The sequence below is a fragment of the Theropithecus gelada genome, chromosome 14, assembly GCF_003255815.1.
Source record: "Theropithecus gelada isolate Dixy chromosome 14, Tgel_1.0, whole genome shotgun sequence".
NCBI classification, from domain to species: Eukaryota; Metazoa; Chordata; class Mammalia; order Primates; family Cercopithecidae; genus Theropithecus; species Theropithecus gelada.
Window position 1 is genome coordinate 17,928,346 of NC_037682.1, and position 15,510 is coordinate 17,943,855.

The window sequence follows — 15,510 nt, forward strand, 5'->3', positions numbered from 1 at the left end:
ATTTATTTTTATTATTATTTTTTTTTTGAGACAGACTTTTGCTCTTGTTGCCCAGGCTGGAGTGCAATGGCATGATCTCCACTCACTGCAACCTCCATCTCCGGGTTCAAGCTATTCTCCTGCCTCAGCCGCCCGAGTAGCTGGGATTATAGGCACCCACCACCACGGCTGGCTAATTTTTAGTAGAACGCGATTTCAACATGTTGGCCAGACTGGTTGCGAACTCCTGACCTCAGGTGATCCACCCACCTCGGCCTCCCAAAGTGCTGGGATTACAGGCATGAGCCACTGCACCTGGCCTTTTTTTTTTTTTTTTTTTTTTTTTTTTTGAGATGGAGTCTCGCTCTGTCGCCCAGGCTGGAGTCCAATGGCGTGATCTCAGCTCACTGCAACCTCCGCCTCCCGGGTTTGAGCAATTCTTCTGCCTCAGTCTCCCAAGTAGCTGGGATTACAGGCACCCACCACCAAGCCCTGCTAATTTTTTTTTTTTTTTTTTTGAGACAGAATTTCGCTCTTGTTGCCCAGGCTAGAGAGCAATGGTGCAATCTCAGCTCACTGCACTCGCTGCAACCTCTGTCTCCGGGTTCAAGCGATTCTCCTGCCTCAGTCTCCCAAGTAGCTAGGATTACAGGCATGTGCCACCAAGCCTGGCTAATTTTCTATTTTTAGTAGAGATGAGGTTTCTCCATATTGGTCAGGCTAGTCTTGAACTCCCAACGTCAGGTGATCCGCCCACCTCGGCCTCCCAAAGACCTGGGATTATAGGCATGAACCACCGTGCCCGGCCATCTAATTTTTGTATTTTTAGTAGAGATGGGGTTTCACTATGTTGCCCAGGCTAGTCTTGAACTCCTGACCTCAGGTGATCCACCCACCTTGGCCTCCCAGGGTGCTGGGATGACAGGCGTGAGCCACCGCACCCAGCCAATATCTGTTGTTTATTGTCTGTTTCCGTCTACTAGGAGACAGGTTCCACAAAGTCAGAGATCTTTTTGTTTGCTGTGTATCTCATGCACCTAGAATGGTACCTGTTCTGTACCTAGCACAGAGGAAGAGCTCAATAAATATTTTTTAAATTAATTTAGCATTCAGGATCTCATCTCTACCCTCATAGTCTCCCCAGCTATTTAGGAAGCCCCCAAAAGGTTATGTCTCCCAGGTGTGCAAGAATACCTTCTACTCTAACTTACTGGCTAAAGTGCCTCATGGATGACCCAGCTACCTTCAGGCTTCTGGACTGGCGTGGAAGTCTTCTGACAGAGGCTGCACTGTAGTCTGTGGTGGACAGTGGAAAAGGGATGGCTCTTTCATCCACTCTATGGCACACTGACATCGGGGCCCAAAAGCAATTCTGAGTCTCACAAATATTTCTTTAGGGACCTTAAACTTAAAGTAGGCCGTCAGGCCAGGTCGTGTGGCCCATTCACTGTGTCATCCCTTCCACTCTCTTAGAATCCTGTGCCTAACTAACCAAGACCTCTGCACCAACCCCTCTCCAAATACAGCCTCAAAAACAAAATGCCAGCTGGACGCAGTGGCTCACACCTGTAGTCTTAGCACTTTGGGAGGCCAAGATGGGCGGATCACTTCAGCCCAGGAGTTCAAGACAAGCCTGGGCAACATGGAGAAACCCTGTCTCTACAAGAAATGCAAAAATTAGCCAGGCATGGTGACTCATGCCTGTTGTCCCAGCTACTTGGGAGGCTAAGGTGAGAGGATCATTTGAATCCAGGAGGTCAAGGCTGCAGTGAGCCAAGATTGCACGACTGCACTCCAACCTGGGCGACACAGTGAGACCCTGTCTCAAAAAAAAAAAAAAGTGTGCTCTGCATATCAACTCATAGAAATAGTGCCAAGGTGTGGCTAGGCATGATGGCTCATGTCTGTAATCCCAGCACTTTGGGAGGCCAAGATGGGAGGATTGCTTGAGGCCAGGAGTTGGAGGCCAGCTTGGTCAACATAGTAAGACCCCATCTCTATTTTTAAAAAAATTTAAAAAGAAAGAAATAGGCCCCAAGGGGAATCAATTCAGAAACAGGCAGACTCTACATTCTAGTGGCTCAGCCGGGACACTCTGATGCACATGGTTAAGAATTATTGAAACCAATTTGCCAGCCTCTGCCTCAAGAGACTGGCTGTCACAGCCTCCAGTGGGGTTCCACCTATCCATTGTCACAATTGCAAAGGAAAGCAGACTGTGAGTGTACAAGCCCAGTTTGAGTTTGTCTTGTGTATGTACACACATGGGTTTTGACACTTTCTGGGACACGCTGCTTTTAGTGCTTTTGTCCCATTTGCTAACGTTTTCTACCAACAGGACTTCCAGTGTCCACTAGAAAAAAACCTTGTGAGAACAGGGAATTGGGAATTAGATCAGAGATGGTGTTTTCTTCCTGCTATCTTTCTGTGGGACTACTCATTGTGCACTGAGAGGAGCGAGGGGAGCAGAAACAAATGAAGGGCTGGGCAGCTGAGTGGTTTGAAATGCTGACTTCTCCCATGTGATTTGAGCTCTACAAATGTTTTTTGTTTGTTTGTTTGTTTTTGAGATGGAGTCTCACTCTGTCACCCAAGCTGGAGTGTAGTGGTGCGATCTTGGCTCACTGCATCATTGCAATCTCCACCTCCTGGGTTCAAGCAATTCTCGTGCCTCAGTCTCCCGAGTAGCTGGAATTACAGGCACCCGCTACCACACCCAGCTAATTTTTTTGGTATTTTTAGTAGAGATAGAGTTTCACAATTTTGGCCAGGCTTGTCTTGAATTCCTGACCTCAAGTGATCTGCCCGTCTCGACCTCCCAAAGTGCTGGGATTATAGGCGTGAGCTACCACGCCTGGCCTTGTGCCAGTAAACTGTATGTGTAGACCCCCATCATAGAGAACAGCTCTTGGTTCTAGCCAACTAAACCCCAGGAAAGGGGAAAATATAATGTGACACTTAAGCAAAAGACACGAAGAAAGAAAGGTTTGATTATTTGAGTTTTCATTCATCCTAGCCCTTGCAGAAAGGGGGAGTACACAGTTTGTGAGGGAAGACTTTAGATTAGTCTAAATGAGCATCCACAACTTTTTTTTTAGAAAGAGTGTCACTCTGTCGCCCAGGCTAGAGTCAGTGGCGCAATCACAGCTCACTGGAGCCTCAACCTCCTGGGCTCAAATGATCCTCCCAGCTCAGCCTCCCCAGTAGCTGAGACTACAGGTGTGCACCAGCACACCTGGCTAATTTTTGTATTTTTTTGTAGAGACAGGGTTTTGCCATGTTGCCCAGGCTGTTCTTAAATTCCTAGGCTCAAGAGATCTTTGAGCCTCAGCCTCCCAAAGTGCTGGGATTACAGGTGTGAGCCACTATGCCCAGCCAACTTTTTTTTTTTTTTAAATAAAGACAGGGCATCACTATGTTGCCCAGTCTGATCTTTAATTCCTGGCCTCAAGCAATCCCTCCTGCCTTGGTCTCCCAAATTGTGGGGATTATAGGCATGAGCCACCATGCCTGGCCTCATTCAAAACTTTTGAAGGAAAATTGGGGTGATAAAAGTAATCTTGGTCTCTGACCTGAAGGTTCTTTTTGTTATTTATATATTTTTTGAGATAGGTTCTTGCCCTCTTGCTTAGACTGGAGTGCAGTGGCACAATCTCGGCTCACTGCAGCCTCAACTTCCTGGGCACTAGTGGTCCTCCTATCTCAGTCTCCCGAGTGTCTGGGACCACAGGCAGGCACCACCACTACCAGCTAATTAAGAAAAAAATTTTTTTTGTAGATACAGCGACTTACTGTGTCACCCAGGCTCAGATTGTTTATTAAATGCATTTGTTTATACATTGAATACATTTCTTCAAAGTACCTGTTAGGATCCTGGATTTCTGAATTGGTGCCAGCCAAAGAGGAATAAATGAGAAAGATCCCTTGTTTTCAAACAAATGACAGTCCTCTACTGTTCTCTAGGCCTGCGCATTGAGAATCCTGTGGCCTCTCACGACCTCCACCAAGGGCGATTTTGCCCATCTGGCCAGTATTTGCTTTGCCATATGGATTGCAAACTCTTTGGTGCCAAAGGCTCTGCCTCGTTCATCTGTGCTCCCTGTGCCTAACACACTGCTTGGCATGCAGTAGGTGTTCGGAGTGAATGAATGAATGTGCTTGTCAAGAATTCTTTTTTTGGGGCCGGGTGCGGTGGCTCATGCCTGTTATCCCAGCATTTTGGGAGGCCGAGGCGGGCGGATCATGAGGTCAGGAGATCGAGACCATCCTGGCTAACACGGTGAAACCCCATCTCTACTAAAAATACAAAAAATTAGCTGGGCATGATGGCGGGCACCTGTAGTTCCAGCTACTCGGGAGGCTGACAGAGTAAGACTCCGTCTCAAAAAAAATTCTTTTTTTTTTTTTTTTTTGAGACAGCTTCACTCTTGTCGCCTAGGCTGGAGTGCAATGGCACAATCTTGGCTCACTGCAACCTCTGCCTCCCAGGTTCAAGTGATTTTCCTGCCTCAGCCTCCTGAGTAGCTGGGACTACAGGTGTGCGCCACCACACCCAGATAATTTTTTTGTATTTAGTGGAGACGGGGTTTCATCATTTTAATCAGGGTGGTCTCAAACTCCTGACCTCAGGTGATCCACCCCCCTCGGCCTCCCAAAATGCTGGGATTACAGGCATGCGCCACCGCTCCCGGCCATCAAGAATTCTTAGTAATTGCTTGGGCGCAGTTGTTCATACCTGTAATCTCAGCACTTTAGGAGGCTGAGGCAAGAGGATCGCTTAAACACAAAAGTTCAAGACCAGCTCAGGCAACATAGTGGGACCCTGTGACTACAAGAATTTTAAAAATTAGTCAGGCATGGTGGCATGAGCCTGTAGTCCCAGCTGCTCAGAAGGCTGAGGTGGGAGGATCTCTTGAGCCCGGGAGGTCAAGGCTGCAGTGATCTATGATCACAGTACTGCACTTCAGCCTGGGTGACACAGTGAGACCCTGTCCCAAAAATATAAAAAAGGAAGAAAATAATAATTTTTAGTAATTGAAGCATAGACAATGAGAGAAATAGTAGACTAGAAGATATCCTAATCCTAATCCCATACAGCTGGTCTGGTAAATGTTATGCTTCCTAGACATATCAATGACAGTTATTTCCTCTTCTTTTTTTTCTTTTGGAAACAGCACCAGTGGCTCTGACAGTTCTCTCTCAGATGGTCTTCCTGTTCACCTAGCAAACATAGCAGATGAGGTAAGCTGAGCTCTTATACCCAGGAAATAGCAGCCTTAAAAAAAATCATGACACTGGCAGCCAATTTGTTGGAATTTTCCAGCTGTCCTAAGACCCACAGAAAATATACAATAGTGTCCTAACTAGTCACCCTGCCCTAAAGTCTCTCGTTTTGTCCTTTATAACTTTCTTGCTTAATTATTAAGGCCACCTTAAGGTAACACCCAAACTGAATATTTTAACCACACGTCTAATGATTATTATCTGGACCTGACATTATTGCCATAAGTAATCTGATTTCATATTGTAAATCACAGATATTTGGTTATTGGTATAAGTGCCCCTTTGTGGGTTTTTTTTGCTGTTGTTGTCATTGTTGTTTTAAGATGGAGTCTTGCTGTGTCTCCCAGGCTGGAGTGCAGTGGTGCAAACTTCCACCTTCTGGGTTCAAGCAATTCTCCTGCCTCAGCCTCCTGAGTAGCTGGGATTACAGGCGCATGCCACCACACCTGGCTAATTTTTGTATTTTTAGTAGAGACGGTTGGCCATCCTGGTTTCAAACTCCTGACCTCGTGATCTGCCCGCCTTGGCCTCCCAAAGTGCTGGGGTTACAGGCATGAGCCGCCGCACCAGGCCTTTTTTTTTTTTTTTGAGATGGAGTCTCACTCTGTCACCCAGGATGGAGTGCAGTGGCGTGATCTCAGCTCACAGCAACCTCCGCCTCCCGGGTTCAAGCAATTCTTCTACCTCAGCCTCCTGAGTAACTGGGATTACAGTCACCTGCCACCCTGCCCGGCTAATTTTTGTGTTTTTAGTAGAGATGGGGTTTCACCATGTTGGCCAGGCTGGTCTCGAACTCTTGACCTCAAGTGATCCACCCGCTTCAGCCTCCCAAAGTGTTGGGATTACAGGCGCCTAACCATAAGTACCCCTTTGGCAGTTTATCGATAACAGTGGGATTTGGGGGTATTAAGTAGGAAGCATCCTCCAGTAAGGAGGGAACTGAACTGTTTGTTTATTCTCCAAACCAACACCATGAGGCTGCATACCGAGTTAGCCTTTGTGTCTTGAGCGTTGCATGAAGAGTGCCACATGTGGGTGGTCCTAGTTCTGGAATCCTCAATGACCAGTTTCTCTACTTTCCCGAATAGCTGACTCAGAAGAAGAAGATGTTTAAGAAGAAAAAAAAGAAGTCACTTCAGACTAGGAAACAGCGAAATGAGCAGTATCAGAAAAAAAATTCGATGTGGAAGTTAAAGTTAACAGAAGATACCTCAGTAAGAAAGCCTTGCTGGCTATTTCTACTGTTTGGTTTCAGAGCATTCCATAGAGGGAGAAGGAAAGGGGGTTAAAGTTTACGCTAAACCAAAAAGGGGATGGAGATTGGGGCAGGGGGAAACTTTCTGTTTTGGGATCAGAATCTTCCAGGGGCCCTCTGGGCATCTCTGAGCAGGTTCCAGCCTTGGTCCACTGATCCTCTCCTATACTCTGGCATAGGAAGTCTGGGTTTTAGCCAAGTCTGAATTTCCAGAGGAAAGACATGGTACTGGAATGGTAGTGGCCAGAGCTAGTCAGGAGTAGATGGATGACTGGGGGCCAGGCCTGGTCCAGGCTCAGACAGCTGGATAGCTCATCAATCTTTGTCCAAGCTGCCACACTCACACCATACCCTCTGCTTTCAAAAGACAAATGTGCTTTCAGAGGTACAAGTTTTGCTGTTGGGTAAATTGGATCAATTTTGAATAGATCAATTGAAAAAGATTCTCTTTTTACTCAATCCTAGGAATTTGCTTCTACTCTGCAAAAGCATCCAGCCTTTTTCAAAAACTCAGAGAATTCCAGTTTTTTACCAATGAGAAATGAAAACCCGAGGTTAAATGAGGTAGTATTTTTGTTTTTGACTCTTTGTCACACAAATTCTCTAACCTCTCAGATTAGCACCTCTCTCCCACAAGGTGATAAATGTAGTAGCCATTTATGTTACCCTAACCTGACAGTGCCACGGGAGCAAGAAAACATTAAAACTGGGGGAGACATTGACACTGCTTTGGACTAGACATGACTGAAGTCTGGAATCAAATATTGGTGATTTGTGATTTTACACCAAGAACATAAGAATGGGCTGCCTTACTTACCATCCATTCATCCATCTACCCACCCATCTACTCAATCAGCAAATTTTATTTTAAGATAAATCAACGAATTTTACTGGGCACCTACTACATGCCAGTCCCTTTACTGGATGCTGTGAATGCAGCCTTGAATAAAATACTATCCCTGCCTCAGGGACTTCAGACTCCGGTGGAGATTTCAGCAAATAAGTAGGAAATTGTATCACAGAGTAGGATGCAGTGGCAACACAGAGGAGAGACACTCAACCAATGTTTAGTACTTTACAGTTTTATGGCTATAAAATCTTTGATTTTTTTTTTCTTTTTTTTTTTTTTTTTTTTGAGACAGAGTCTTACTGTGTTACCCAGGCTGGAGTGCAGCTTCCACTCTTGGGTTCAAGTGATTCTTGGGCCTCAGCCTCTGGAGTAGCTGGGATTACAGGTGCCCACCACCATGCTTGGCTAATTTTTGTATTTTTATTAGATGCAGGGTTTCGACATGTTGCCCAGGCTGGTCTCAAACTGCTAAGCTCAAGTAATCCACCCACTTTGGCCTCCCAAAGTGCTGGGATTACAGGCATGAGCTACCATGCCTGGCTAAAATCCTTGATTTTTTATTGTAAAAAAAATAGGCTGTCCAGGCATGGTGGCTCACACCTGAAAGCCCAACACTTTGTATGTTTTCTTTTTTGTTTCTTTTTTTGACACAAAAAAGGAAACAAAAGTCTCATTCTGTCACACAGGCTTGAGTTCAGTGGCGCGATCTTAGCTCACTACAACCTCCACCTCCCAGGTTCAAGTGATTCTCCCTCCTCAGCCTCCCATGGAGCTGGGACTACAGGCACCTGCCACCGTGCCTGGCTACTTTTTGTATTTTTAGTGCAGATGGGGTCTCACCATGTTGGCGAGGCTGGTTTTGAACTCCTGACCTCAGGTGATCCGCCTGCCTCAGCCTACAAAAGTGCTGGGATTACAGGTGGGAGCCATTGTGCCTAGCCAAACCCAACACTTTGGAAAGCCGAGGCAGGAGGATCATTTGAGCCCAAGAGTTCAAGACCAGCCTACACAACATAGTGAGACCTCATCTCTACAAAAAAATAAACAAAAATTAGCTGGGTATAGTGGTGCACATAGTCCCACCTATTTGAGACACTGAGGTGGGCATATCACATGAGACCAGAGTTGGATGCTCCAGTGAGCCATGATCACACCACCGTACTCCAGCCTGGGTGGCCAGGCATGGTGGCTCACACCTGTAATCCCAGCACTTTGGGAGGCTGAGAGAGGAGGATTGCTTGGGTCCAGAAGTTCGAGACTAGCCCTGGCAACATAGCAAGACCCCATCTCTACAAAAAATTTTTTACAAGTTAGCTAGATATGGCTGGTCACAGTGGCTCATACCTGTAATCCCAGCTCTATGGGAGGACAAGATGGGTGGATCACATGAGACCAGGAGTTCAAGACCAGCCTGGCCAACATGGTGAAACCCCATCTCTACCAAAAATATGAAAATTAGCTGGGTGTGGTGGTATGTGCCTGTAGTCTCAGCTACTCAGGAAGCTGAGTCACAGGAATTGCTTGAACCCAGGAGACAGAAGTTGCAGTGAGCTGAGATTGCGCCATTTCACTCTAGCTTGGGTGACAGAGCAAGACTCTGTCTCAAAAAAAGAAGAAGGAAAAAAAAATCAGCTATACATTGTGATGTATGCTTATAGTCCTAGCTACTTGAGAGGCTGAGGTAGGAGGATCGCTTGAGCTGAGAGGTCAAGGCTACAGTGAGCTGTGATCCTACCACTGCACCCCAGCCTGGGTGACAGAGCAAGACCCTGCTTAAAAAAAAAAAAAAAAAAAGCGGGGCTCAGTTTTGAGGTCAGGTACGGTAGCTCACACCTGTAATCCCAGCACTTTGGGAGGAAAAGGTGGTAGGATCACTTGAGGCCAGGAGGTCAAGATCACTTGAGGCCAGGAGGTCAAGACCAGCCTGAGCAACATAGCAAGATCCTATCTCTACAAAAAATTTTAAAATTTAGCTGGATGTGGGCCGGGCACAGTGGCTCATGCCTGTAATCCCAACACTTTGGGAGGCTGAGACAGGCGGATCACGAGGTCAGGAGATTGAGACCATCCTAGCTAACATGGTGAAACCCCGTCTCTACTAAAAATACAAAAAATTAGCTAGACGTCCCTGTAGTCCCAGCTAGTCGGGAGGCCGAGGCAGGAGAATCACTTGAACCTGGGAGGTGGAGGTTGCAGTGAGCCAAGGTCATGCCACTGCACTCCAGCCTGGACAATAGAGCAAGACTCCATCTCAAATAAATAAATAAATAAATAAATAAATAAATAACTTAGCTGGATGTGGTAGCCTGCCCCTCCTGTAGTCCTAGCTACTTGGGAGGCTGAGGTGGGAGAATCACTTGAGTCCAGGAGTTTAAGGTTACAGTGAGCTGTGATCCTGCCACTGCACTCCACCCTAGGTGACAGAGTGAGACTTTGTCCCAAAAAAAAAAAAAAAAAATGGTTTTGGTACAATAGTTAGTAGCCAATTCTTAGGGGATAGGGTGCAAAATGGGCCCTCCTCATGTGAAACACTACCCTATAGTTAACAGTGCTGCCCGGGCACGGTGGCTCATGCCTGTAATCCCAGCACTTTGGGAAGCCAAAGTGGGTGGATCACCTGAGGTCAGGAGTTCGAGACCAGCCCAGCCAACATGGCAAAACCCTGTCTCCACTAAACATACAAAAATTAGCCAGGCGTGGTGGCAGGCGCCTGTAATTCCAGCTACTTGGGAGGCTGAGGCAGGACAATCGCTTGAACTCAAGAGGTAGAGGTTGCTGTGAGCTGAGATTGCACCATTGCACTCCAGCCTGGGTGACAAGAGTGAAACTGTCTCAAAAAAAAGAGTACTATAATGAGGTCTCACTGTGCAATACTGGGGAATCCCCACAGAGCACAGCTGGTGGCAAGAGCATAAATTTTGAAGTCTGCCTTGAGTTCAAACTTTCAGCCCCACTGTTTATTCTGTGAGCCATTCAACCACCCCGGGGCTAAGTTTCTGCATCTGAAATACTGTGGTGATAATATCTACATCCTAAGGTTGTTGTGTGAATTAGTGTGAAAGTGTAAAGCACCTGGCATATCGTAGGCACTCAGTACATTAGTCACTTTTCCTCCTTCAAACTGTTTTTCCTTCGTTGAATTATGTTTTGCCTGTCTTTTTCTGTGAGAGTATCATAATGAATTAACATATATTAATAAGCAAACAAATAATGTATATTCACTGTAATCGCACTTGTTCAAGTGGAAAATTTAGTGAGGATATGTTCATTTATTTTAGACAAATTTAAATAGAAGAGACAAAGACACCTCCCTGGACCCATCAGTGGCCACCCTGATTCTGCCTAAGAATAAAGGGAGAATGCAGGTACTTCACCTAATATACTGTATATAGTTACATGCCAGCGATTAATTTTAATTAGTTCTCAAATGTGTTATGTAATTTGGAGGGGCGGTGACGCACAGTCCAGTTTTACCTTCTCGGATTTGTTCTGCTCAGGTGCACATCTAAGGCATTTTGCACCTTCAGGCTACAGTTATCACTGACCATTCAGTACCAAGTTTTGTGAATTATTTGCTTTTTTAAAAGAACAAGTTTTAGGCCAGGCACAGTGGCTCACGCCTGTAATCCCAGCACTTTGGGAGGCCAAGGCAGGCAGATGATTTGAGGTCAGGAGTTAGAGACCAGCCTGGCCAACGTGGTGAAACCCCGTCTCTATTAAAAATACAAAAATTAGCCAGGCGGCCGGGCGCGGTGGCTCAAGCCTGTAATCCCAGCACTTTGGGAGGCCGAGACGGGCGGATCACGAGGTCAGGAGATCGAGACCATCCTGGCTAACACGGTGAAACCCCGTCTCTACTAAAAAATACAAAAAACTAGCCGGGCGAAGTGGCGGGCGCCTGTGGTCCCAGCTACTTGGGAGGCTGAGGCAGGAGAATGGCGTGAACCCGGGAGGCGGAGCTTGCAGTGAGCTGAGATCCGGCCACCGCACTCCAGCCTGGGCGACAGAGCCAGACTCAGTCTCAAAAAAAAAAAAAAAACAAAAAAAAAAACAAAAAAAATTAGCCAGGCATGGTGGTGTGCGCCTGTAATCCCAGCTACTGGAGAGGCTGAGGCAGGAGAATCACTTGAACCCAGGAGGCAGAAGTTGCAGTGAGCTGAGATCATGCCATTGCACTCCAGCCTGGGTACAGAGCGAGACTCTGTCTCAAAAAAAAAAAAAAAAAAAAAGTAAAAGAGTAAGTTTGGTCAGGTGCAGTGGCTCACACCTCCATGCAATTTAGGAGGCTGAGGAGAGTGGATCACCTGAGGTTAGGAGTTCAAGACCAGCCTGGCCAACATGGCCAAACCCTGTCTCAACTAAAAATATAAAAATTAGCTGGATATAGTGGTGCATGCTTGAACCCCAGCTACTCGGGAGGCTGAGGCAGGAGAATCACTTGAACCCAGGAGGCAGAGTTTGCAGTGAGCCAAGATTGCACCACTGCACTCCAGCCTGGGTGACAGAGTGAGACTCTGTCTCTAAATAAGTAAATAAATAAAATATAGAAAATTTTTAAAAATAGTAAGTTTGAATGAATTCATGTTTATCCTTATAATAACATTCGTCATGCTCATTTGCACTCACATGTTTTTTCCTGAAAGGGAGGAAAAAAGAGGTGGCGAGGCCGGGCGTGGTGGCTCACGCCTGTAATCTCAGCACTTTGGGAGGTCGAGGTGGGCAGATAACCTGAGGTCAGGAGTTCAAGACCAGCCTGGCCAACATGGTGAAACCCCATCTCTACTAAAAACCAAAAAATTAGCCAGGTGTGGTGGCAGGCGCCTGTAGTCCCAGCTCCTTGGGAGGCTGAGGCAGGAGGATCGCTTGAACCTGGAGGCGGAGATTGCAGTGAGCCGAGATCGTGCCACTGCACTCCAGCCTGGGTGACAGTGAGACTCCATCTTAAGAAAAAAGAGGTGGCGAAACAGCTAGTAAGCTGTTGTTTCTAATAGCCCAGGGTATGTGTACAGGAGGTGTTGTTCACATGAGTCTGGGTGAAACACAGGTTGAGAATCAGTGGATTAAGTTAGGTGTACCAGATATAGAATGAATGGTTCTCCCAGTGGATGGAGTCCCTGCTGTCTTCCCAAGTCTGTTGCTTGGGAATTCTTGCGCTGATGCTCTCATTTACCTATCAGTGTCTTCTAGTGTCTACTATGTGCAAAGTCCTTAAAAGACATGAAGACAAGATCCTCTAGGAGTGACAAGACTGATAGTCCAATCACCATATTATAACAGAAAATGAAGAGCAGTGAAAATATAGGCTTAAATAAAGTCAAGTTAAAGAGAGTTTCAGTCCTGACAGACTAGTCAATAATGAGCTTGTCCTCTTTTTTTTTTTTTTTCTTGAGACGGAGTCTCGCTCTGTCGCCCAGGCTGGAGTGCAGTGGCCGGATCTCAGCTCACTGCAAGCTCCGCCTCCAGGGTTTGCGCCATTCTCCTGCCTCAGCCTCCCGAGTAGCTGGGACTACAGGCGCCCGCCACCTCGCCCGGCTAGTTTTTTGTATTTTTTAGTAGAGACAGGGTTTCACTGTGTTAGCCAGGATGGTCTCGATCTGCTGACCTCGTGATCCGCCCGTCTCGGCCTCCCAAAGTGCTGGGATTACAGGCTTGAGCCACCGCACCCGGCCGAGCTTGTCCTCTTTCTTCACTTAGCGTTCATTGCTGGAAGCCTACGAGTAGCAAAAACTATATCCCAGAACTGAAATATCCTAATTAGGTTCTGACATACAACCATGAATTCAATTAAATCCAGTGTAGTAGATGACTGTTATCCAAACCTTTATCTTTACTTCATTTTCTTAAATTTTCTTTCTTTTTTTTTTTTTTTTTTTGAGACAGGGTCTTGCTCTGTCGCCCAGGCTGGAGTGCAGTGGCGTGATCTCGGCTCACTGCAACCTCTGCCTGCCAGGCTCAAGCGATTATCCCACCTCATATTTTCTTAAAATTTATAGTGTGATTTTGTGTAACAGAGATGTGAGTATTTAACTTCTATAACGTGTCAGATAAACATAATTGAAAAAAATGAGGCAATCTGCCACTTTGATAGATTGTTTTTCTCTTTTTTTTGTTTAATGTTTCTAGACAGCTTATAAAATGCAGTCCTTCTGCTTTTTGGGGCAATTAAAATGTTGCCCATGTTGGCTGGTGTGGTGGCTCACGCCTGTAATCCCAACATTTTGGGTGACCAGGCACAGTGGCTCACACCTGTAATCCCAGCACTTTGGGAGGCCAAGGCAAGAGGATCACTTGAGGTCAAGAGTTTGAGACCAGCCTGGGCAAAATGACGAAACCCCATCTCTACTAAAAAACAAAAATAGCCGGGTGTGGTGGTGCATGCCTGTAGTCCCAGCTACTCAGAAGGCTGAGGCAGGAGAATTGCTTGAGCCCAGGAGGCAGAGGTTGCAGTGAGCTGAGATTGTGCCACTGCACTCCAGCCTGAGCAACAGAGCAAGACTCCACCTCAAAAAAAAATGTTTCTGATGTTGACCTTGATTTGGCTGAGGGACCAGGACAAAGGCTCAATTCACCTCTGTTCTATAACAGTGTCAACTACTTTTATATTCGGGGAAGAAATGCAAATACTTCTCACTAACTCCTTGTAAAGCCAACCCCAACCCTAACTACATCCTTAGAAATGGCAAAATAAATTGAATTCAACTTTTAAAAATCTTATTTGCACAGAATAAGAAGCCAGGCTTTACAGTATCATGCTCTCCAAAGAGAACCATAAACTCCAGCCAAGAGCCAGCTCCAGGTATGAAGCCAAACTGGCCTCGGAGCAGATATCCTGCCACAAAGAGAGACTGTGCTGCCATGGCGGCATACCCATCCTTGCACATATACACATACCCGTAGGTGAGCCTGGGCTGTGCACACAAGGACTTTGTCAGGGATTTTGAGATTAGACACATTTTGTAATGGGGGAGATGTATGACTGGGAACTGCATTTACTCGTGGTATACTGTGTTGTGCACTCATCATGCACTGACCTTACACTTGGTACTTACACTGTGGGTATGTGGTCAAGATGCATATCTCATGAATTCAACTAATTTTTCATAAAATGAAATTTTATTATGATATATAAAAATGCTTTAGAGAAACTGAAGTGTGTTCTCATGGCACACTTCATGGCAGCACAGATATACCTCATTTTAACCAATAGATAATTCTCTCTAAAATTATGTGCAAATCAATTTTGAAAAATGAAACTCTATGTTAAACACATTTTGGGAATGTGCTATATAAAAAAAAGTGTTGTGTCAAAGCTTTCCAGTGACAGTCAGTCCTACTGCTATATGTCAGGTTTGCTCAGAATGAGGCATTCCCACATAGAAATAACAATGCATGCATGTATTACCCAGAATTTAATGTTGTGTATCTTATGTTCAACGAGGTTTTGTAAATTTTTTAGCCTGATGATTAAAATTCTTTCTCTCTAACCAGTTGTTTCCTTTGATTGGTTAACTGCATAATTTTATGTGAACAGATATTTTTTATCCGCCTTTTCTTTCCAATAGCCTCTCCTGAGCACCAAGCAAAGTCGGCCAGCTGCAGCCTGTCATGTCAACACGCTGGAGTCATTTAAAGGGGGGTCACTCCAGCTCATGCTAGGAGCCCTATTTTGACTACTTTTTTTCTATCACATGGGATTGAAAGTTCTCTAGCACATTTTTCATTATCACTTTTAAACTTTCAGCCACCATCACTACCTGGATTACTAGTGATTAGAACCACGTGACAACACAAATTTTATTGCAATCCCAGTGTAGGAGTATTTTTTAAAACAGTTAGATTTACAGAGAAATTGAGGAGAGAGTACAGAGAATTCCTAGATGCTCTTTTTTTTTTTTTTTTCGAGATGGAGTCTTGCTCTGTCACCCAGGTTAGAGTGCAGTGGAGCAGTCTTGGCTCACTGCAACCTTCGCCTCCCTAGTTCAAGCGATTCTCCTGCCTCAGCCTCCTGAGTAGCTGGGATTACAGGTGCCACCGCCACAACCGGCTAATTTTTGTGTTTTTTTTTTTTTTTCCTGAGGCAGAGTCTCGCTCTGTCCCCCAGGCTGGAGTGCAGTGGCTGGATCTCGGCTCACTGCAAGCTCCG

General features: G+C 45.7%; 1 protein-coding gene across 1 annotated transcript in view; it reads left to right on the forward strand.

The window, feature by feature from the left end:
* Window positions 1-14,851, forward strand: part of AGBL2 (ATP/GTP binding protein like 2) — a 55,043-nt gene extending 40,192 nt beyond the window's left edge. The window contains exons 13-16 of the mRNA XM_025355789.1: window positions 5,154-5,220; window positions 6,351-6,476; window positions 10,646-10,732; window positions 14,091-14,851. Of these exons, the coding sequence (XP_025211574.1) occupies window positions 5,154-5,220; window positions 6,351-6,476; window positions 10,646-10,732; window positions 14,091-14,264 (454 nt within the window). The 3' untranslated portion in view covers window positions 14,265-14,851. The remainder of the gene's footprint in view (window positions 1-5,153; window positions 5,221-6,350; window positions 6,477-10,645; window positions 10,733-14,090) is intronic.
* Window positions 14,852-15,510: the final 659 nt, after the last annotated feature.